General features: G+C 41.0%; 2 protein-coding genes across 23 annotated transcripts in view; both read right to left on the bottom strand.

Moving 5' to 3' along the window:
* GPBP1L1 (GC-rich promoter binding protein 1 like 1) overlaps window positions 1-20,188 on the bottom strand; it is a 52,777-nt gene extending 32,589 nt beyond the window's left edge. Inside the window, exons 1-2 of one of the 17 annotated variants that reach the window (XM_067008842.1) lie at window positions 18,935-19,104; window positions 17,437-17,479 (exon numbers count right to left, since the gene is read on the bottom strand). The gene's annotated coding sequence lies outside the window, so the exon portion shown is untranslated. Of the gene's footprint in view, window positions 1-17,436; window positions 17,480-18,271; window positions 19,222-20,018 lie in introns of those variants that run through there. The other 16 variants (XM_067008864.1, XM_067008848.1, XM_067008773.1 and 13 more) reach the window with 16 other exon arrangements.
* A 798-nt stretch (window positions 20,189-20,986) lies between these two features.
* Window positions 20,987-22,239, bottom strand: part of IPP (intracisternal A particle-promoted polypeptide) — a 46,134-nt gene continuing 44,881 nt past the window's right edge. For all 6 annotated transcript variants that reach the window (XM_067008671.1, XM_067008676.1, XM_067008705.1 and 3 more), the window contains one exon: window positions 20,987-21,215. In XM_067008671.1, coding sequence (XP_066864772.1) covers window positions 21,031-21,215 — 185 coding nt within the window. In that variant the 3' untranslated portion in view covers window positions 20,987-21,030. The remainder of the gene's footprint in view (window positions 21,216-22,239) is intronic.

Genomic DNA, 22,239 nt, shown 5'->3' with positions numbered 1-22,239 from the left:
GGTCCGGGAAGATCCCACATGCCCTGGAGCAACTAAGCCCGTGTGCCACAACTACTGAGGTCTAGAGCCCACAAGTCACAACTACTGAAGCCCATGCACCTAGAGCCCGTGCTCTGCAACAAGAGAAGCCACCGCAGTGAGAAGACTGTGCACCACAACGAAGAGTAGCCCCTGCTCACTGAGACTAGAGAAAGCCCGCGCGCAGCAACGAAGACCCAACAGAGCCAAAAATAAATAAATAAATTTATAAATGAAAAAAAAAAAAAAAAGAAAGAAAACAAACTCAGGTTAAACTGCTTAGGAAAAAATATTTGAAGGAGAGAGCATGAAAAAGAGGAAATAAACACAACAGATAAAGAAACATCATGAATAAAACAATATTATGAGCAATTATATGCTAATAAATATGAGAATCTTAGATAAATTTCTATGAAATGGCAAAACTGGCACAGTAATAAAAAAAACTTGAATAGACCTGTATATATTATTACATACACCATGGACACTTAAATGTGAATCAGGAAGCTCCCCCTCTAAAAGGATGCCAGGTGAAGAAGAAAAGCTCAATCTCTGCCTGTAATTTGGTCTCTTGGGTAGCAAAGAGGTGCCTAGTTAGTGAGCTGGGACAGGATGGGTTGGTTAACACTTTGGCCCAGGCCTTGAGACAGAGGCCAGCCTGCACAAAGAATAGCTAGTTCAAGGATAATCCCTTGATACTGGTTCTGTGGTCCAGCCTAGAGATTTTGAAAATCAGGAGTGACTGACAAGACACACACTGGGGAAAACCAGCTTTAATATAAACAAATTAAAAGAAGCCAATTCACAAAATATTTAGGAAGAAGTAAAATATGCAGAACTTCATAACTGATGGGATATGGGGGTAAAGGAGAAATAATGGCTCATACTCTGATTTATAGCTTATGTAACTAGGTAAATGACCCTCACATCATTGACTGATATAGGGATAAATGCTGACTGGCTATTGTTCCTTCAGTATAACTCAGGGTTGTTTTTATATAGATCTATACCTGCAATACCTAGTACATGATGACAATGTCCCTGTAACAGATTCTTATAGAAAAATATCAATTAAATAAAGCTTCCTTCGGAAAAAGACATAATTAACTGTTTGTTGCATCCTTTTTTTGTTATAAGAATTGCGGCTTAAACCACAGAGAACCTGAAAATCTCTGTGAGATGAATCATCCATCAGGTTATAAAACTGATAGACATGAAGGAAAATACCTGAATTTTCAACATAAGCAGTTCCCCTTTACAATTCCCACTAGATGCATTCCAATCTTCTAATTGACACACACCATCTTTTCAGTCAACACCCAGTCCCAAATTTCTCTAGCAGTCTCAGTTGAGGCAGTGACTGTAGAGGGAATTTTTTTTTTTTTTCCCCCTGCAGTACGCGGACCTCTCATCGGAGCCCAGGCTCTGGACGCGCAGGCCCAGCGGCCACGGCCCACAGGCCCCCCAGACTGGGGCACAAACCCACGCGCCCCAGGCGGACTCCCAACCACTGCGCTACCAGGGAAGCCCCCTGTAGAGGGAATATTAACTGACAATGTTTTGCTACTGGTGTGAAAGTTCTAAAGTTGTTATATATCCTGTAACTACTTACCGACCATCTCCAACATACTAGGATGTCAAGCTATATACACGAGTGTGGTCTGTGCATGTACGTGTAGAGTATGTGGTGGGGAGGAGATGAATGACAAATGGGAAATGAAGAAAGAGGACAGATAAAAGAAAAAGAAATTCCTGTTTTAGAAACAAAAGACTAATGCCAATAATGGTTTCACTAGGAGGGTGGAACTATGGGCATTTGTTTCATCTTCTTAGTCAAATGTTTTTGTAATGAATTACTTTGCTCTGCAAATTTTTATAAAATTTTATAAACTTCTTTGGTGATGCCTTTTGGGGCTGTAGCTATTTTTACAGAGCAACTAATTGGAGGAAACTTTTTAATAAGTTTATAATAAAAGTTTAATAAATTTTGAGAAAGAAAAATGTATCACTCAAAACTCTTCTGGTGGGGGGGTGGGGGAATCAAGATTTAAAAAATTTAAATATGAGATGTCAAGTATGTGGTCCGGAGCACAGAGAAGTCTGTTCTGGAGAGAGAATTTTGGGACTTGTTAGTGTTTGGTAGATGATGTTTAAAATCAGAAGAAGAGATGAGAGCTAAGGAGACTATAAAGATTTATGTAAGAGTTTCAAGTCCTATCTATTCCATTCCTTAGTTTCCATTTCTATTTGTCACTCCAGGTTCAAGTTTCTCTTCAATTAAAAAACTGGTTTCAAGGACTTCCCTGGTGGCGCAGTGGTTAAGAATCTGCCTGCCAATGAAGGCAACCCAGGTTAGAGCCCTGGTCTGGGAAGATCTCACATGCCGCGGAGCAACTAAGTCTGTGTGCCACAACTACTGAGTCTGCGCGCCTAGAGCCCGGGCTCCGCAACAAGAGAAGCTATCGCAATGAGAAGCCCCAGCACCGCAACGAAGAGTAGCCCCTGCTTGCCACAACTAGAGAAAGCCCGTGCACAGCAACAAAGACCCAACGCAGCCATCAATCAATCAATCAATCAAACACAAAACACTGGTTTCACAGGCACTACTAGTCCCTTCCACCCTCTACACCTCAGCCTCTACTCTTGGCTGCTCGATTTCTCTTCCAGAGTCCAGGTTCAAATTATATCTCTATCCTGCTCAGAAGCTTTCTGGCTTCCTACAGAATAGGATTTAAGTTTCTTGTTCTGATAGTCAAGGAATAAGCCTTTCCCCACAAGTAAACTCCCTCTCTGAAATCCTCAAGGTGCCTTAATTGTGTCTTCAAATTAAGTGTTAAGGAGTCTGTTATGGGTCTGTTTCCAGACTTCTGTTCCATTGGTCTATTTGTCTATTCCTATACTACAACCATGTGTGTCTTAACTAAATTATGGCTTTATGATAATATCTTGATATATTAGTACGGCAAAGCCTCCCCACAAACATACACCTTAAAGGCCTTGGCTATTTTGGCACTCTGCCCATTCATATAAAATTTAAAACAAGCACGTCAAACTGGGGATAGGAGGCTGTTATGACACTGCGTGGAATACCAATGAACCAATCTAGATCAATACAGGAGAATATTTTTATGATAAATCTTCTAAATCATGAGCATGGTCAAGGTCAATATCCGACTTAGGTGTTCTTTAACATCTTCGAATAAAGTTTAAAATATTTCTCCCTAAAGAGCTTACATACCTTTTTTTGTAGGCTTACTCCTAAATATTTTATTTTTTGTATGCGATTGTGTTATTTCCTTTAAATGATAATACCGTTTACTATTGGTATAAATCATATCAAGCCATTTTGCTAAACTCTTAGGAATTCTACTAATTTGTAGATTCCACAAATAATGACGAAGAAACTCTTTTCGAACACGTTAACTTTTCAGTGCCTATCAGACATCTAAGTGGAGATGTTAAGTAGGCAGCCAGATATGAATCTACAGTTCATGGTAGAGGTATACACTAGAAATAGGAATTTCATTAAATCCATGGACCTAGATGAGATCACCAAAGAAATGAATGTAGACAGAGAGGAACTTTGGTGTATTATAACTTTAAAGAGCGTGTGGGGACTCAAGCTAAGCAGCAGAAATGTATTTCAAGGAAGTAGGAATGACCAGCTATATCAAAGGCCATTAAATGAGATGGAAGACTGAGAACTGACCACTGGATTTAGCAACATGGAAGTTCTCAGTGACCATGCTGGATAAGGGCAGTAGTGAGAACCTGGTTCGGGGGGTTTAAAAGGAAGGAACTCTAGACTGCAAGTACAGAAAATTCTTTTGAAGAGTGTTTCTACAGAACCAAGAAATGGGGTAGTGGCTAGAAGGAGATGTGTGGTCAAAAGAAAGAACTGTTTTTGGTACACTGATGGGAATGACCCAGTAAAGAAGAAAAACCTGAAGTAGTTGATGATGCAGAAAACTGCTGAAACAATGTTCTTAAGGAGGTGAAGAGGAGAGGGATCTGATGCATCAGCAGAGATCAGCTTTCAGTAGGTTTGCACATACTTCATTTATGGTGACAGTTGGGAAGGCAGAGTACCTGAGTACTGCTGCAATGAGAGCTTAGAATGTCTATTCTGACTGCTTTTATCTTCTCAAAAAGTCTTCAGCTAAGAGTGACAATGGGTAGGTGAGGGAAGGGAGGGAGTTACAGGTTTGAGGAGAGTTAGGGTACGAAATGGGAGCTGCAGAGTCAATGTAAAAGGAGATATCGTAGTTTCCCAGCACAAGAAGGGTTCACACTTGTAAGTTATCATGAATTTAAAGTGACAATAATCTGCAGAGTTCTGTAGTTTAAATTACTCAGTCCATCACTGTAACTCCCTCAACTCTGGCTCTTCTCTCCATGACCTGTACCCAACTCCCAAAAGTCCCACCTCAGTTAAATCTAACCGTTGCTTATGCCGTTCATCACCCATGAGGCTGATTGTAGTTGAAGAACATACAAAACCGTGCTTTTAAACATTTTAGTTTCCTACAACAAAGAACCCTGACCAATATACTCTTAAAGGTCAGTAATTTATGAATCACCACCCACGATGGCTTACACTGTTTACATGTTCCTGGGCCAATCCTATCTCAAACCCCTTCTTCTGGTTTCCATGACATTACATCATTAGAGCAGTAGTTTGCAGACTTGGACTGCATCAACTATAAAATTTCAAAATATGTTTCAAGGGCTGATACAGGTTGGCAATTTTATTTGGATAAGTAGAACATTTAAAAAATATATACTAATACTACCATTTCATAAGAGAAAAGGCAATAATGCCGTAAAAGAAAATCTTGAGAAAAAGGACAACTCACATTTGGAAGGAAGGGAAAGAGGAAAGTTGGCATCCTTATACTGATAATATTCACAAAGGGCCAGTATAATCTTTGTCAGGGAGCAGCAAGAGTGGCAACCATTGCATCAAGATATCCTGGTGGTCTTCTTACCCTTGATTACTTCTTTTCTGTTGCCCTGTAAATAAAATGGCTACCTAAAAGCTTTGATGCAGCACTTTTGTTTCTTTGGAATCTCTTCACCATCTCATTCACTTTCAGGTCTTCAGTTCTCACATGAAATTTCTACTTCATGAAGCATTATATCATGCACATACCTATACTCAAGCATCCATCACAATGCATTATATTTACCTGTTTACATATCTATATCCCCTATGCTTGGTAGGGATTACATTAATAGCAAATGGGGTAATCTCTTACTACAAACAGGATGACCATTAAGTAATAATATTTTTTTCTTTTTTTCCCCCTAAATTTTATTTATTTTTGGCTACGTTGGGTCTTCGTTGCTGCGTGCGGACTTTCTCTAGTTGTGGTGAGTGGGGGCTACTTTTCGTTGTGGTGCGCAGGCTTCTCATTGCAGTGGCTTCTCTTGCTGCATAGCATGGGCCCTAGAGCACGCGGGCTCAGTAGTTGGAGCGCATGGGCTCTAGAGCGCAGGCTAAGTAGTTGTGGCGCACGGGCTTAGTTGCTCCGTGGCATGTGGGCTCTTCCTGGACCAGGGATCAAACCCGTGTCTCCTGCACTGGCAGACAGATTCTTAACCACTGTGCCACCAGGGAAGTCCGCAGTAGTAATTTCTTAAAGAGATGTAGACAACTCTATCAATTAGTATCTCCTTTAACTGCTCCCAAGAGCTCTCCTTGAACATTCCTTATTCCTTTAACTGCAGAGTCCAAGATGATTAACTCTGGATAAATTCAGATATTCACTGGCCCTAAAATTTCCTTTCCAAATCTCATGATTTAAAAAGATTACTTAGTTTTAAATGTCTATCACTCTCACTGCCTCTAAAGGACTGAGGAACCCTACAGTAATCTATACTCATTCCCTAACTGCGCATCAGTTTCCCTCCCAAGTCCTCAATAAGGAGAACTCCAGGGTTACTGGTGCCTTGCTTAGTTTATTTTTAACCTTCACACTGATACTTCATCACAGAAAAGAGCCCAAAGCCATACTCTACCTTGTTATTTATTTTAATTTCAGGAGATTAATTTGTACCTAAGAACTTCTAAAGGCTATGAAATTTGATCACGTCTTTCAATGAACCAAAAGAGGATATAATATACCTTTAAGATTTCTTCCACTACAATTCTTTCTCTTAAGAAAACACTTAATATTACTCTGAATCACTCATAAACTCATACATACTTTTAAAACCTAAGTAAAATTATGAGATACTATTCCACACCCACCAAACTGGCAAAAACAAATCCCCAAACTATCAAGTGCTGATAAAAATATAAAGAAACAGGGAATTCTCATATATTGCTGGTGTGAGCGTAAACTTGTACAACCATTTTGGAAAACAGTTTGACAAATACAAAGTTCAAGCTGTGAAACCGCTATGATCCACCAATCTTTCTTTTTTGTTTTCTGAATTTTTTTTTAAACATCTTTACTGGAGTATAATTGCTTTACAATGTTGTTAGTTTCTGCTGTATAACAAAGTGAATCAGCTATACGTATACATATATCCCCATATCCCTTCCCTCTTGCATCTCCCTCCCACCTTTCTTATCCCAGCCCTCTAGGCGGTCACAAAGCACTGAGCTGATCTCCTGAGCCGCCCTGTGCTATGTGGCTGCTTCCCACCAGCTATCTATTTTACATTTGGTAGTATATATATGTCAATGCCACTCTCTCACTTTGTCCCAGCTTACCCTTCCCCACGTGTCCTCAAGTCCACGTTCTATGTCTGCATCTTTACTCCTGTCCTGCCCCTAGGTTCTTCAGAACCTTTTTTTTTTTTTTAAGATTCCATATATATGTGTTAGCATATGGTTATTTGTTTTTCTCTGACTTACTTCACTCTGTATGACAGACTCTAGGTCCATCCACCTCACTACAAATAACTCAATTTCATTTCTTTTTATGGCTGAGTAATATTCCATTGTATATATGTGCCACATCTTCTTTATCCATTCATCCGTTGATGGACACTTAGGTTGCTTCCATGTCCTGGCTATTGTAACTAGTGCTGCAATGAACATTGTGGTACATAACTCTTTTTGAATTATGGTTTTCTTAGGGTGTATGCCCAGTAGTGTGATTGCTGGGTCATATGGTAGTTCTATTTGTAGTTTTTTAAGGAACCTCCATACTGTTCTCCATAGTGGCTGTATCAATTTACACTCCCACCAGCAGTGCAAGAGTGTTCCCTTTTCTCCAAACCCTCTCCAGCATTTATTGTTTCTAGATTTTTTGATAATGGCCATTCTGACTGGTGTGAGATGATATCTCATTGTAGTTTCGATTTGCATTTCTCTAATGATTAGTGATGTTGAGCATTCTTTCATGTGTTTGTTGGCAATCTGTTTATCTTTTTTGGAGAAATGTTTAAGTGGATCAAAGGCCTTAGCATAAGAGCTAAAAGTAAACATAGGAGTGATTTTAGGTTAGGCAGTGGTAAATTGGACTTCATCATCAAAATAAAACGTCTGTGCTCCAAAGGACACCATGAAGGAAATGAAAGGACAACCCAGACTGAGAGAAAAGATCTGCACATCGTATATCTGATAAGGGAACTGTATTCAAAATAAAATCACAATGAGATACCACCTCACACCTGTTAGAATAGCTATTATCAAAAAGACAAGAAATAAGTACTGGCGAGGATGTAGAGAAAAGGGAACCCCTGTGCACTGTTGGTGTGAATGTAAATTGGTGCAGCCACTATGGAAAACAGTATGGAGATTTCTCAAAAATTTAAAAATAGAATTAACATACGATCCAGCAATTCCACTTCAGGGTGTTTATCCAAAGGAAAGGAAAACACTAACTTGAAAAGATATATGCACTCCCAAGTTCACTGAAACATTATTACAATAGCCAAGATATGGGAAGTGTCCACTGATGGATAAATGGATAAAGAAAATGTGGTGTGTATGTACACACACACACACAGGAATATTCTTCAGCCATAAGAAAGAATGAATTCTTGCCATTTGCAATAATATGGATGAACATTGAGGGTACTATGCTAAGTGAAATAATACAGAGAAAGACAAACACCATATGATCTCATTTATACGTGCAATCTAAAAAAACACCAAGCTCATATACAGAGAAGAGACTGATGATTGCCAGAGGCGGGGTGGGGTGGGCCAAATAGGTGAAGGGGGTCAAAAGGTACAAATTTCCAGTTATAAAATAAATAAGCTATGAGGATGTAAGGTGTAGCATGGTGACTATAGTTAATTATACCGTAGTGTACATTTCGAAGTTGCCAAGTGAGACGATCTTAAAAGTTCTCATCACAAGAAAAAAAATTTCTGTAACTATACAGTGACAAATGTTAACAAGACTTACTGTGTTGATTATTTTGCAATATGTGCTATAATTATCAAATTATTATCATATACACCTGAAACTAATAAGATGTATGTTGATTACAACTCAATTAAAAAAAAAAGAACCTGTACAACTCAACAATAAAAAGATAACCCAATTAAAAAGTGGGCAAAGGGACTTCCCTGGTGGCGCAGTGGTTAAGAATCCACCTGCCAATGCAGGGGACAAGGGTTCAAGCCCTGGTCCAGGAAGATCCCACATGCCGCGGAGCAACAAAGCCCGTGCGTCACAGCTACTGAGCCTACTCTCTAGACCCCGCGAGCCACAACTACTGAAGCCGACATGCCTAGAGCCCGCACTCCGTAACAAGAGAAGCCACCGCAATGAGACGCCCGCATACCGCAATGAAGAGTAACCCCCGCTCACAGCAACTAGAGAAAGCCCACGTGCAGGAACGAAGACCCAACGCAGCAATAATAAATAAATAAATAAATAAAGTGGGCAAAAGAATAGACAATTTTCTCAAGGTACACAACAGACCAGTAAGTACAGGAAAAGATGCTTAACATCATTAGCCATGAGGGAAATGCAAATCAAAACCACAATACGATACCATTTCACACCCACTAGGATGGTTATAATCAAAAGGCAGACAATAATAGGTGCTGCTGAGGATGTGAAGAAAATGACACCATCATACACTGACTACTGGTGGGAATGTATAATAACAGGGTCACTTCAGAAAATAGTTTATTAAAAAGTTAAAGAGTTAACCCTATGACCCAGCAATCCTACTCCTAGAAAGATCCAAGAAAGATGTAAACATATATCCACACAAAAACTTAGACATGAATGTTCACAGCATTATTATTATTATTTTTTTTATTTGGCTGCACTGTGTCTTAGTTGCAGCACGTGGGATCTTCCTTGTGGCACAAGGGATCTAGTTCCCTGACTAGGGATCGAACCTGGGCCCCCTGCATTGGGAGCACAGAGTCTTAACCACTGTGCCACCAGGGAAGTCCCAGCAGCATTATTAATAACAGCTGCAAAGAGGTAAAAATCCAAATGCCCATTAACTGATGAAACAAAATGTGGTATAACCATACAACAAAATATTATATGGCAAAAAAAAAGTACTGAAACACACTAAAACAGGTATGAACATTAAAAGCATTATACTAAGTGAAGGAAGCCAGACACAAAAGACCACATACGTATAATTCTATTTATAGGTAATGTCCAGAATAGGCAAATCCACAGAGACAGAAAGGAGATTAGTGGCTGCCTAGGGTTGAGGAGGTTGATGAGGTGAGTGCTAACGGTTATGGAATTTCTTTTTGGGGTGATGAAAATGTTCTAAAACTAGATAGTAGCAATGGCTGTACAACTCTGTGAATAAACTAAAAACAAAAAAAACATTAAATTGTACATGTAAAGTGGGTGAATTTTATGTTATGTAAATTCTATCTCAATAAAGCTGTCTTTAAAAAAATTAGGCCAATGACTGATAAGAAACTGGGAATGCAGTACAAAGTAGCACCAGCCAAATTAATTTCTTGTTGCAAGGGGGGAAATCTTACTGTTTAATGTATGGACACAGCTATCACCACCTTAATCCAAGGATCAACCTTAGCATTACTAAAGTAGGTCAACCAGGTATTATGTGCTTTATGACATGATGCAAAATGAGACAGAGCTATGATGTATTCTTGCCAAAGTATTTAGATATAAATCCATCAAGCTTTTAGCTGTAAACTTTAGAAAAAAATACATTAATAAAAGGAACGAACTAAGAGATACCACAAGAATGCAACTGTACAGAAGCATTCTCAGGATAACCAGTCCAGTCTCAAAGTCAGTGTCACTAAAAAATAAGGACTAAGCTAGATTAAAGAGACAAAAAGAGGGCTTCCCTGGTGGCACAGTGGTTAAGAATCCACCTGCCAATACAGGGGACACGGGTTTGAGCCCTGGTCCGGGAAGATCCCACATGCTGTGAAGCAACTAAGCCCGCGTGCCAAAACTACTGAGCCTGCGCTCTAGAACCTGCGAGCCACAACTACTGAAGCCTGTGCACCTAGAGGCCATGCTCCACAAGAGAAGCCACCGCAATGAGAAGCCTGCGCACCACAATGAAGAGTAGCCCCTGCTCACTGGAACTAGAGAAAGCCCACGCGCAGCAACGAAGACCCAAACCAGCCAAAAAAAAAAAGAGAGACAAAAAGAAATTAAACAAAGTGGGATTGATTGATTGATTGATTGCTGCGAGGCTTTTGGGATATTAGTTCCCCAACCAGGGATTGAGTCCGGGCCACGCAGTGAAAGCACTGAGTCCTAACCACTGGACCGCCAGGGAATTCCCTAAACAAAATGTTATATGTGAAAAGGTCCTAGTTTAGATACTATCAACAGTTTGGATAGCCAGCGGTAACAAACATTTTTCTGGATCAGCTGGGGAAATTTGAATAATAGAACCTGCATACCAGAGGAAATGAACATGGTCTGTGGCCATCACTGAGCAAAAAAAAGCCAAGCTGTAAACTGATCTCATTTTAGTAAAATAAAAATAAAAACCTACACATATGTGCTTAGAGAAAGATCTGGGGAAAAAATGCACCAAAAGGTGTTAACAGTAGTGACTTCTGAATGATAGGAATGTCAAGTTTTTATTTTCGCATATCTGTATACTCTATCTACACATCACAACACTGTTTTGTAATAATAAAAGAATTACTTAAAGACAGAATTACATGGGGAGCTTTAATAAACTAAGGGTGCCCAGGCCTTACCCCAGATATATTTTAAAAGGTTGAGAATTACTGCTTTTAAGAATTGGGAGTGGATAGTGCTCGCTTCGGCAGCACATATACTAAGAATTGGGAGTGGATAAAAGGAAAAATTCTTCTCTAAGTTTGTCTTTAAAAAAGACATTCATGAAAAAAAAAAAAAAAAGACATTCATGGAAGTGTTTTTTTTTTTTTTTTTTTTTTTTTTTTTTGCGGTACACGGGCCTCTCACTGTTGTGGCCTCTCCCGTCGCGGAGCAAAGGCTGTGGACGCGTAGGCCCAGCAGCCATGGCTCACGGGCCCAGCCGCTCCGCGGTATGTGGGATCCTCCCGGACCGGGGCACGAACCCGTGTGCCCTGCATCGGCAGGCGGACTCCCAACCACTGCGCCACCAGGGAAGCCCCATGGAAGTTGTTTTACTTCATGAGTTGGGAGATTCACCCTAAACAGAGGCAGTAACTAAATCTTTTAGAAGGAGCAAATTATATTAGTCAATTTTACAAATCAGGGTCCTTGGTTGAAAAAAATAAACTGTATTTAGGTAGATTAAGCAGTAAAGGAAATTTATCAGCAGGATATTGGGGGTTCAAAAAATGAATGATTTGGCAAACCTGTAAAAATTCAAGTAAAGCTAAGCAGTCAAAACCACCAACCAAGGTCACATCACAGGAACAGTCTCTCAGGAAACTGCCCACTAGCTAGCTCTGCCACTGCCACCAGACAACAGAATTATTTCTAAACTGTCCTTGCTCCTTTGTATCTCTCTCACTCCAGATTCAAGTCCCCAGTTAAGTGTATTTGATAGGCACAGCTTGGGTCACAGCTACCAGGGGCAGAAAGTGTATGTGTGTATTCATACAAATTACGAGTTACATGTCCTTTCCAGCTTCCTCTCCCACTAAGATTCACAAAGAGGCAATACTGGAAGAGGGTAAACAGGGTAAAATGGTAAACAGACAAAAGAAACAACAAAGGATAACCTTAAAGCCCAATTAGTAGAATGTCCAACACAGGAATCTTGCCAGTCTTCCCATTAGTAATAAACTTTAATCATTGTGCCTTCTTCCAAGTCATTTTCAAAAAACATTTCCTGAAACTAATTTCACAAAGTATAAGCTTTTGAAGACTAAAATTTATAAACTTTCTCAGGTAGTTATCGCCTTTCCAATATTTTGTCATTTAAAGGGGACAAGCACCTGCTGCAACCATACCTATACAATATCCCACTAACAGAAATGAAATTTACTTAAATCACAACAGTTCCAAATAAGCATAGTATGTTACAAAAGTACATTTATCACCTGATGCAATCTGACACATTAAAGTCTGGCTGTAATATTCAGGAAAGTGGATTAGATTTATGAAAAGTACCTGAAACTATATAAGATTTTAAAAACAGCAAAAATGTTTTTTATAGTATCTGCTCTAAAAGTCACTACTATCTGGGACTTCCCTGATGGTCCAGTGGTTAGGACTCCATGCTCTCAATGCGGAGGGCCCGGGTTCAATCCCTGGTTTGGAAACTAAAATCCCACAAGCCGAGTGGAATGCCCCCACAACCCAAAAATCAAAAGTCACTGTATCAACTACACTACAGACAAGTCATTCAAGTGATAACTTTTATCAAATATCTGCAGCTATGCTGACTCTGAATGGCTTCAATTTCCTATGAATATACATAAATAGGCTATTTGTCACTTTTAAAAAACTATACTGTCTTTTATAATTGAAACATTTAATAATAGTGACTACTATATTACGAAACATATGTTTTACTTCAAGCACATTTTACTTACAAGCATATCTAAAAATCTCTTCTCAAGAATAAACTGTGCTTCTAATCCAAACATTACTTTTAAGTTAGAAGAACAGATTCTGGATCTAGTTGGCTCTGCCATGTACTAGCTGTGTGACTTTGGAGAAGTCACTTCACCTCTCTCTCTCTTTTTTTTTTTTTTGGATCAATTCCCATACTTTATGTAGCTGCCAACAGAAAAGTAAATCCTCTCTCCAGGAAATCAATGTCATCCAGAGCCTCTAAAATTTTCCATACACAACATTGGGCACCTCTTTTTGCTTCAAATCATTACCTGTAATTTGGAGATTGTTGGAAAGTTGATGATTAAATGAGTGAATATATGCAAAGTGTTAAGAAAGTTGATGATTAAATGAGTGAATATATGCAAAGTGTTAAGAATAGTGCCTGGATATTTTTCCCTGGGAAAATAAAAAAAAAAACAAGTGTCTGGTCTACAGTGAGTACTCCATAAGTGTTAAGAATAAAATGCTTATTAATAGTTGGGGGGTAGGGGGGAAAAACAACAGGAAAAAAAATGCAGTTTTGAGAAGAGAAATTTTCTGACCAAATACGCTGAGGAAACTATTCACTAGTAACCAAAACAAGAAAACAAAAACCACTGCAAACCCAGTATACTTAACTCAATTTTATAATACAACAAATATATACTATGTAGAAAAAAAAAAGGACAGGAAACAAACTACCTAGAAAAGTTAACACTGAATTGGGCACAGGACCAAACCGAACACTCCATTTTACAAGAACACTGAAGGAGGATAAATAACTCATACATTATTCTACGCTGCTCAATAGAGAAATTGTGAGAAAATGATATAGATGAGAATCACTGAACAAACCAGAAAAAAAACTACCAATTTACAGGAAATCAGGAAAATCTAGAATGTGGGAAACTGCAGGACAAATGACCTGGTTTCTTCAACAAAGTGCAAGGAAAAAAACAGAAGAAACATACAAACTAAGAGGCTTGAAAGAATATCAGTCAACTACCGTGTGTGGGACCTGGATCCCGATTCAAATAAACAAGAGAAGTCAACAGAAAATACCTATAAAAGGAAAAACAAAAACCCAAAAGTCCACGGCCAACAATCTGTTCAGATTTCACAGAATTTCACTCAACTGGTAAAAGGATGTTCATTTAAGACAATTTCAAACAATTTACTTGACAATTATGAAGTGCTTACTATGGGCAGGCATTGTATTAACAACTCTACAAATATTATTTCATTTGTTTACCACAGAAACCCTATGAGAAGGTACTATTATCCCCATTTAACAGAGAAAAAAAACAGGCAGAAATCTTACTAAAACTCTACCACGGACTCAAAGCTGTAAGTGGCAATGCAGAGGTTCAAACCCAGGCTATAACGCTGGTGCCCTTAATTACCGTACCATGCTATCTCTCTACCATGATGTGGTGAAAACCCATCTTTGGAATTGGAGAAAGCTGAGTCCCCACATCTCACTATGTTATACAAACCACTTACCTTCTTGGATCCTCTGTATACCCACTTATATAGAAGGGTTAATATCAAGTATGTTAAACAAGTGTTTTAAGGAATAATGATTGGACTCTGTTACAAGTCTCTAGCTTATGAAGCCCACAATAAACTGTTCCCACTATCCTTCCACCATACCTGGTAAGACTAATTAAAAAGCAGAGTTAATAATTCATAAACACATAGCTGGAACACTGGAATAGCTCTACCTTTTAATTAACTAACCAAAGAACACCCAAACCAACTTTTCAACATACTTGTAAACTTCAAGGATAGCAGTAATTCAGAAGAGAACTTTTTTATATAATGAAATTTAAACATATAATCAGCAGAAACAAGCCTGCAATATAAAGAATAGCCAAACTTAAATTAATTCAACTTTTTCTTAAAAAAAAAAAAAAAAAAAACAACAAACTTGTTCAACATAAACAGACCTGCTGCTCAGAAAAGTGCACTAAAACTTTGTTCATGCTGGTGATCCTCTGGCCTGACATCTGACTGATATATGGCAAAGTAGTTTTATTACAGAAAAGGAAGGTAAGCTTAATGAGTATGTTAAAAAATCAACTCCTTTAAGAATGATAGCTTTCTGTGTTGTTATCCTGTAAATATTTTTGTGCTTATCTGTTAAACTACCAAGTTCTCGGGTGGCAGGAATGTTTTATAGTCATCTAGGTATTCCTACTCCTTAAGAGGCAGGAACAACAGTACAATAGTACAGCCTCTAGCATTTCTTAAAAGAAACTGTTTCTTAAAAGAATGACTGAACCATTTTTTCTGAAAAATAATTTTTCCAACAGATCAATTAAAGGCTGATTATCATTATTTACGTTTAAAATGATTTATTATTTATTTATTTTTGGCCACCCTATGTGGAATGCAGAATCTTAGTTCCCCAAGGGATCGAAGCCACGCCCCCTGCAATGGAAGTGCGTCTTAACCACTGGACCGCCAGGAAGTCCCAAAGGCTCCTTATTTGCTTTAGTAAAGAAAAACAACTATTAGACTCCTTTAAATATTTGCCTCGTATATTTTAAGTCACTTACAAAAATTCAATTTACATAACATTAGCAATATTTTACCTCATTAGTTAAGATATATACCTGTGGACAAAAGAAGTTCAGCTCATCTCACTGAACTATTTTCAAGTTTGATTGTAGCCAGTTTTGTTTTGAGCAGACTTCAGTGGGAAATAAAAATCAGAGCCTGATTTTGAAGTGACTTGGTCAGCTAGCTCTCAGCAGAACCACGTATCAAATTGCAGACAATGGCAACTATAGTCAGTTATGAAGTGGCGTGTTTTCTATGTATCACCTAGATATCCCATCCCACCCCAATTATTTGAAAAACCATAAATACATACACCAAAATTTGCCTTTTCCATGAACTACTTTTTCAGTTGGGATATTTAAAAAACTGTGTTGTGTCTCACCTTTCCAATAGTCTTATTTTTATTTTCATGGTTAAAGGTAGCAACCATAATGGTTAAGCACAGTGACTTGGAAACAGATTGCTTAGGTTTAAATACAGGGTCTGCGACCTACTAGCTGGATGAATCTCTGAACTTATTTTCCTTAACTAAAAAATGGGGATAAAACAATATCTATCTGACAGAAATAAACAAGTTAATAACTATAAAGCACTTCGAGCAACTGTCAGCCTCTGGTACATTAGAGTTATTACTAAGTGCATACACTGAATCATAAAACAGAGATATGCAATCTGCTGAAGTATGATTCAGAATTGTAGGTTTTATATTTAAGCATTTAAAAATGAATTATAAGCAGAAATGTGTCCCAGATTTCTTGTCATTCCAAACTTATGAAAATGGTTGCATGTGCTCTCCTCTGCCAAGCTACTAAACAGCCACTGATGAGAAAACTGGTAAGATGGAATTCATTCAAAAGAAAAATGGCTTCCTAACACCCTACCGCCACCACCAAATTTCAAAAGCTCTGATAAGATACTATTCAGAATCAACTGAAAGAATATTTATATCAATATGTACAAACTGTTTTGAGTATCCTGAAAAAAAAATTAGAGTAAGGTCTCATCCAAGTTAACAGGTCCAGTAGTCAACATCAGCAAAACACAAAGCAACTGACTTGTAATTTCTATAAAGCACTTTAAATGTTTGTCTTGTAAAACCACCAAAATAATTTAAGAACAACAACAAATCCTAGGAGAGCTGACAAAAGTAAACTTTTGTATTGAAAGAATGTAGAAAGGTAAATTGAAACTGACTTCCTAGGGAAGGAAGATGACACTTTATTTTACTATTAATTCCAAACTTCTTATTCACAATTAGCATTTTATTATTTTATCTTTTAGACAGATTGCAACTTGAAACTCAAGCATCTTCCCAAATACTGAAGTTAACTGTTTTTGGTTTCCATTCTGTGCCTTTTTGTTTTCCGTTAAACTTCTGGATCTAAAGGTTTAAAAAAAAAGGCAACAAACAAAAAGACAGCCTTTTGTTTGAAAGGGTACAACAATCAGGCACTACACATCTAAAATTTGTTCTTACTTGTTGTCTTACACTTTTCTAATAAATGTTCCAAACTTAACAGCACTCTGATTCTCTTTCAAGTATTACACATAAACGACCTTAGAAAAGGCCAGCAATGACCAAACTGTAAATCTAAGTGTACTGAAGACTACCAATCACTTTACTTTTGGAAGGGATTTACAAAGAATGTGACTTCTATTACTAAACTAAAACATGAGCCACCAAAAACTTTGTTTATTCCAGATAAGCTATAAATATCAAAGTTAAGAGCAAGTATTTCAACAAATATGGCAAACCAATCTCAAAGCACGAACTTAGCTGATAAAATTAACACCACAGCACAATTTCAAAACTATAAGCAACTACCAAAAAAAAAAACCCAAAAAACAAACCACCCAAACCGCACCCACTCTTATGTAAACTTTCGGAGCAAGCAAACTACTTTAGCCTCACCTTTGTTTTCACCTAGCGAAGACTCTTCAACATAAGACACAAACTGCAAAAAGATGAAAGATCCAGCTGTTGTCCCCGTAGGAAAAACAACTAAGAATTTAAGACATTTTAACGTATTTAAGTTACCAGGCTCAGGGCACTTCCCCAAGCTACAGCCATTTTAGATTCAGCCTTTCTTTTGAATTTCACGGGGGTGGGGAGAGGTAGATGTAAAACAGAAAAAAAAATCCTCAATAAAACACTTCAAGATCGACCAGCCTTTTTTGTTTCCAGGGAGGGAGGGGTCAGTAGGTGCTGGATAGACAATCTAAATCAACGAAAACACCTCGCTACCAGGGGGAACCGGAACGCTGGGAACAGGGGTGGGGGGTTAAAGCTCTTCTTTTCCCCTCAGATACTCCACATTTGACTTACACGCTTTTTTTCCCTTAGACTTTCCATCATTGGAAAACAAAAGCCCTTGACTCTAATTTAAGAAGGAGAAAAAAACCCGTAAACCAAGCTACTCAACCACCAAAAAGCCGGAACGCCTGGAGAGGAGCCAGAGAGCCGCAGGTGAGCGTTCCGACCCGAAGACCAAAGTTGAAGTAGGAGCGCTCCGGCACAGTCGCGGCGACGCTCATGTGCAAAGCTCCACGGGCGGGGGAAGGTGCCCCGTCCGAACCACACGACCCGTGAGCTCTGCTCCCGGTCCCCGGCCCAGGCAACACCCAACCACCTGTGTGAGAGACTCCTTCAACTTGCTTCAACAGCCGGCCCGTTAGGCACCGGGCGGAGCCCTGCTCCGGACCACTCAAGATCCCCTACCGCCCCGTCGTCCCGAACTCCCACTCACCGGGCAGCGGCGGGGCTACAGCTAGGGACCAGTCGCGGCGTCTGAGGGCACGTCCCCAGCTTCCTGATCCGGCAGAGGTGTACAGTCCACAACCATAACAAAGCTCTTCCCAAAATGGCTGCCCGGCCCACACGGCCCAGGAGGGGCAGAGCGGGTGGAGGGGGAGGAGCGACGACCAGTCCGGCCCTCCCCTAATCTGACCCCGCCTCACACACGCCCACCCTCTCGCACCGCCCACAAGGGCGCACGCGCACGCGCGTGAGCCCTGTTCAGGTGACCCGCCCGACGCCCCAAGCTGCCAACGTTTAGCCGCGTGAACGGCGGTTATTCCCTGCCCTGCCCCCAGCTCGCCCCACTGCGGCTCGAGGCGGCGCATGGTCAACCCCCGCCCCTCTGCAGAGTTGAACATTCTGCCTTTCCTCGCGCCGCCTCAGAGGCGGAGACCAGCTGGGTTTGGTACTCCCCTTCACATCCCCTCTCCCGACACTAGGGCCTGGGCGCGTGTGAATGAGTGGGTGGGTATGTGTGTACCCGTTTTTCCCCGCCCCTTCATTCTGCACCCTCCCATACCCCACCTCTCGGCAAGCACGCATCTCCAAACTACCTCTACAAGTACTAACAAACCGGCTTCGTAGGCTCGTGTCTTTTCCGACCCCTTCCCACCTTCAGCTCCTTCCTTCACGTGCACGCGCCGTTAAGACTCCAGCCCCCAACGGGCCGCACGGCCGGGCTCTGGAGGCCTGCGCGTCTGTTCCCGACGCGCTACCCGCTGGGAGTGGTAGTTCCGTCCGACCGCTGGCGACACGCCCCTACCCCAGCGCTGGGCGGATTTCTGGCCGGAGCCTGCTCCTGTGCCAGGGCGGATAAGCTGTTTCTCCAGCCCAAAGTCTCATTGGGTATCGCACAACGGGAAGGGGTGGCGCTGCCATGGCAGAGAAGGAAATAAAAGTGAAAGCCTATCACGACTATAAGGTGTTACTACTAGGAAGAATTCTCTGAGCCCATTCTGCACGGGAAGCTAAACCATGTGATGGTCGGCAACCAGGAAGCTAGACTACCTAGAATCCTGAGGAATGGAGGAACTGGCTAGCGTTCCTGTTGTTTTCAAATAAACGCGCAAATTGCCTGACGGTGTTTCCTTTGATAGACTGTGAAATGGAGGCCCAGAGAAGGGAAGGGACTTGCTCAAGGTCACAAAGCCCACAAACAAAAGTTAAAGCGGAGGGTGACAGAAGGAATCTAACTTCCGGGTCACCCTAAAAGCTCTTACCCTCACACCTTTCAAGGAAATGAAAGTCCTGCCCCTTATGCTGTTTATTTCTTAACGAAGTTTCTAGTTACCAGCAAAGAGAATGAAGTGAAAACAGTTTGTTTTTTCTTAAATAGTTAGTTCAGGACCTTAATGAAGTGTGAAATGTGCCCCGTCGCTCCTAGAAACCCTGTTGTTATGCAAAGTAAAAAATGAGTTCCAGGGCTTCCCTGGTGGCGCAGTGTTTGCGAGCCCGCCTGCTGATGCAGGGGGTGCGGGTTTGTGCCCCGGTCCGGGAGGATCCCACGTGCCGCGGAGCGGCTGGGCCTGTGAGCCATGGCCGCTGGGCTTGCGCGTCTGGAGCTTGTGCTCTGCGAAGCGAGAGGCCACAGCAGTGAGAGGCCCGCGTACCGCAAAAAAAAAAAAAAAAAAAGAGTTCCAGAGACGGCAAGCAATTTGGCCAAGTCATACTTGGCCTAGACTCCAAATCTCTCCTACCTTCCTCCACCACCATCACTCTGAGATGGTTTCAGTAGTTGCACTCTACCTTCCCGAACTCAGCGAAGCAGATTCTGCTGGCTGGGAAACCTGGAATACAAAGGCAAGCACCGTTCTGGTACCCTACAGACTTCAAAAGCTGGCTTTCCACTAAAACTAAGATTTCCCCCGGTAGGAACCAGTTAGCGCTGGTCAAGTCTGCACCCGGACTCATTTTTTTCGGCTCTCAGGAAGTGGGGAGGGCTCGCTAACCCCACTTGCCGGAAGTGCTTTTCCACAGTACCAAGCTGTTCTTGCGGTTCAGCTTTCCACCTCCCCGCGCGACGCTGGCAAGTGAGTAGTAGGGCTGTTGTCACAGGTGCAGGTTGGGAAAGGGGGGCACCAAGACTTTGGAGTAAACTGAACCCGCGGGTACTATTGGGCAAAGTTTCCCGGGGATCTTTGCGTCCAGACTTAGTCGCCTTTTCTCTGATGTCTGCTCTAAGGCTTGCAGTTTGCAACTCTTTTATTTGGCGCAGTGGAAACACTGAGCGTTCTCACCCAAATTGAGCGGATTAACCCTTGGGTCTTTATCCTTAACCCCCTTACCAGTTGCCGTCCCTGGCCTTTAGGCTTTCACTTTTCTCTTTAATACTCTTGAGCTGGAAAGTACATGTCACAGTGCCTAGGGAGTTTGGAAGGTTGAGGGAGCGTTGAGCTTTTTGAAATCCCTTACGAAGGTGATTTTGAACAAAGGTGAGTGTGTGGGCCCTGCAGATATGTGTGTCTGGGAGTCAGTAGGTGGATGTGGGTGTCACCTAACATCTATTCAGAGACCTGGGATAACTTAACTCCCTACTTGCTTCCTTATACATATATACAGAATGAAGACATTGACGGGCTGGTATACAGGATTTCTTGAACCAGCCCTAAGATCTGTAATCAAGAAATTAGTTCACTACGTTTTTAAATTAAGCAGCAACTGTGGGTTTTAGATTTTTAGACACTTTATTCTTCTGGTTAAGAATGGCCCTTATGGGCTTCCCTGGTGGCGCAGTGGTTGAGAATCCGCCTGCCGATGCAGGGGACAGGGGTTCGTGCCCCGGTCCGGGAAGATCCCACATTTCGCGGAGCGGCTGGGCCCGTGAGCCATGGCCTCTGAGCCTGCGCGTCCGGAGCCTGTGCGCCGCAATGGGAGAGGCCACAGCAGTGAGAGACCTGCGTACCACAAAAAAAAAAAAAAAAAAAAAAAAAGAATGGGACTTATGTAAACATGACAGATCTGGATTCATAATATTCTCACTCAGCCACTTACTGGTTGCGTACATTGTGTAAGGTGGGAATAATAGCTAGTGTTTTTTTGTTTTGTTTTGTTGCGGTACGCGGGCCTCTCACTGTTGTGGCCTCTCCCGTTGCGGAGCACAGGCTCCGGACGCGTAGGCTCAGCGGCCATGGCTCACGGGCCCAGCCGCTCCGCGGCATGTGGGATCTTCCCGGACCAGGGCACGAACCCGTGTCTCCTGCATCGGCAGGCGGACTCTCAACCACTGCGCCACCAAGGAAGCCCAGCTAGTATTTTTTGAGTGCCTACTTTGTGTTAGGGACAGTTCTCAGCTTTTTACATGTATTAACTTACTTAATTTTTTACAACGACCCTATGTAGTTATCATAAGCTTTATAGGTGAGTGAAGTGCACCATAGCCAGGTTAAATAATTTGTCCAAAGTCACATAGCTAATACGTGGTGGAGCCAGGATTCCAACCCAGATTGTTTGACTCCAAAGTCTGCACTCTAACTTAACAGGCTATTACTGCCTTTCAGCACCAAGTTGATGAGGTTATTCAGTAGTTACAGTAATTACATAGTTACAATGCCTGATTCACAGCTAATTGTATTGATTGCTACTATCATTACTTTAAGCTAAGTCCCTATGACTTTCAGTGTTAAAGATAAGAAAGCTGGCACTTCAAGGAAGCAAGTTACCCAAGGTCACACAGCTGGGAAATGATGGAGGCATTTGTAAAAATCCAGATCTGTTGCCTCTGTGCATTACTCTTTCTGTTACACCAAACAGCAAAAGCTAAAAGAATGGTTCAGAGAAGAAAAGGATCTATTTACTTAATGTTACTGATTTTTTGAAAACATTAATTATTGTTTTCAAAGGAAACTGTTATATGGAACAAATTATCCCGAATTACTGCTTTTTAAAAGTTATGTATATGGAGTCTGTCATACAGAGTGA

Source organism: Kogia breviceps, chromosome 1, assembly GCF_026419965.1.
Source record: "Kogia breviceps isolate mKogBre1 chromosome 1, mKogBre1 haplotype 1, whole genome shotgun sequence".
In the NCBI taxonomy this organism is placed as follows: domain Eukaryota; kingdom Metazoa; phylum Chordata; class Mammalia; order Artiodactyla; family Physeteridae; genus Kogia; species Kogia breviceps.
The sequence above is the reverse complement of the archived record's forward strand: the minus strand, read 5'-3'. Positions and strand labels throughout refer to the sequence as shown.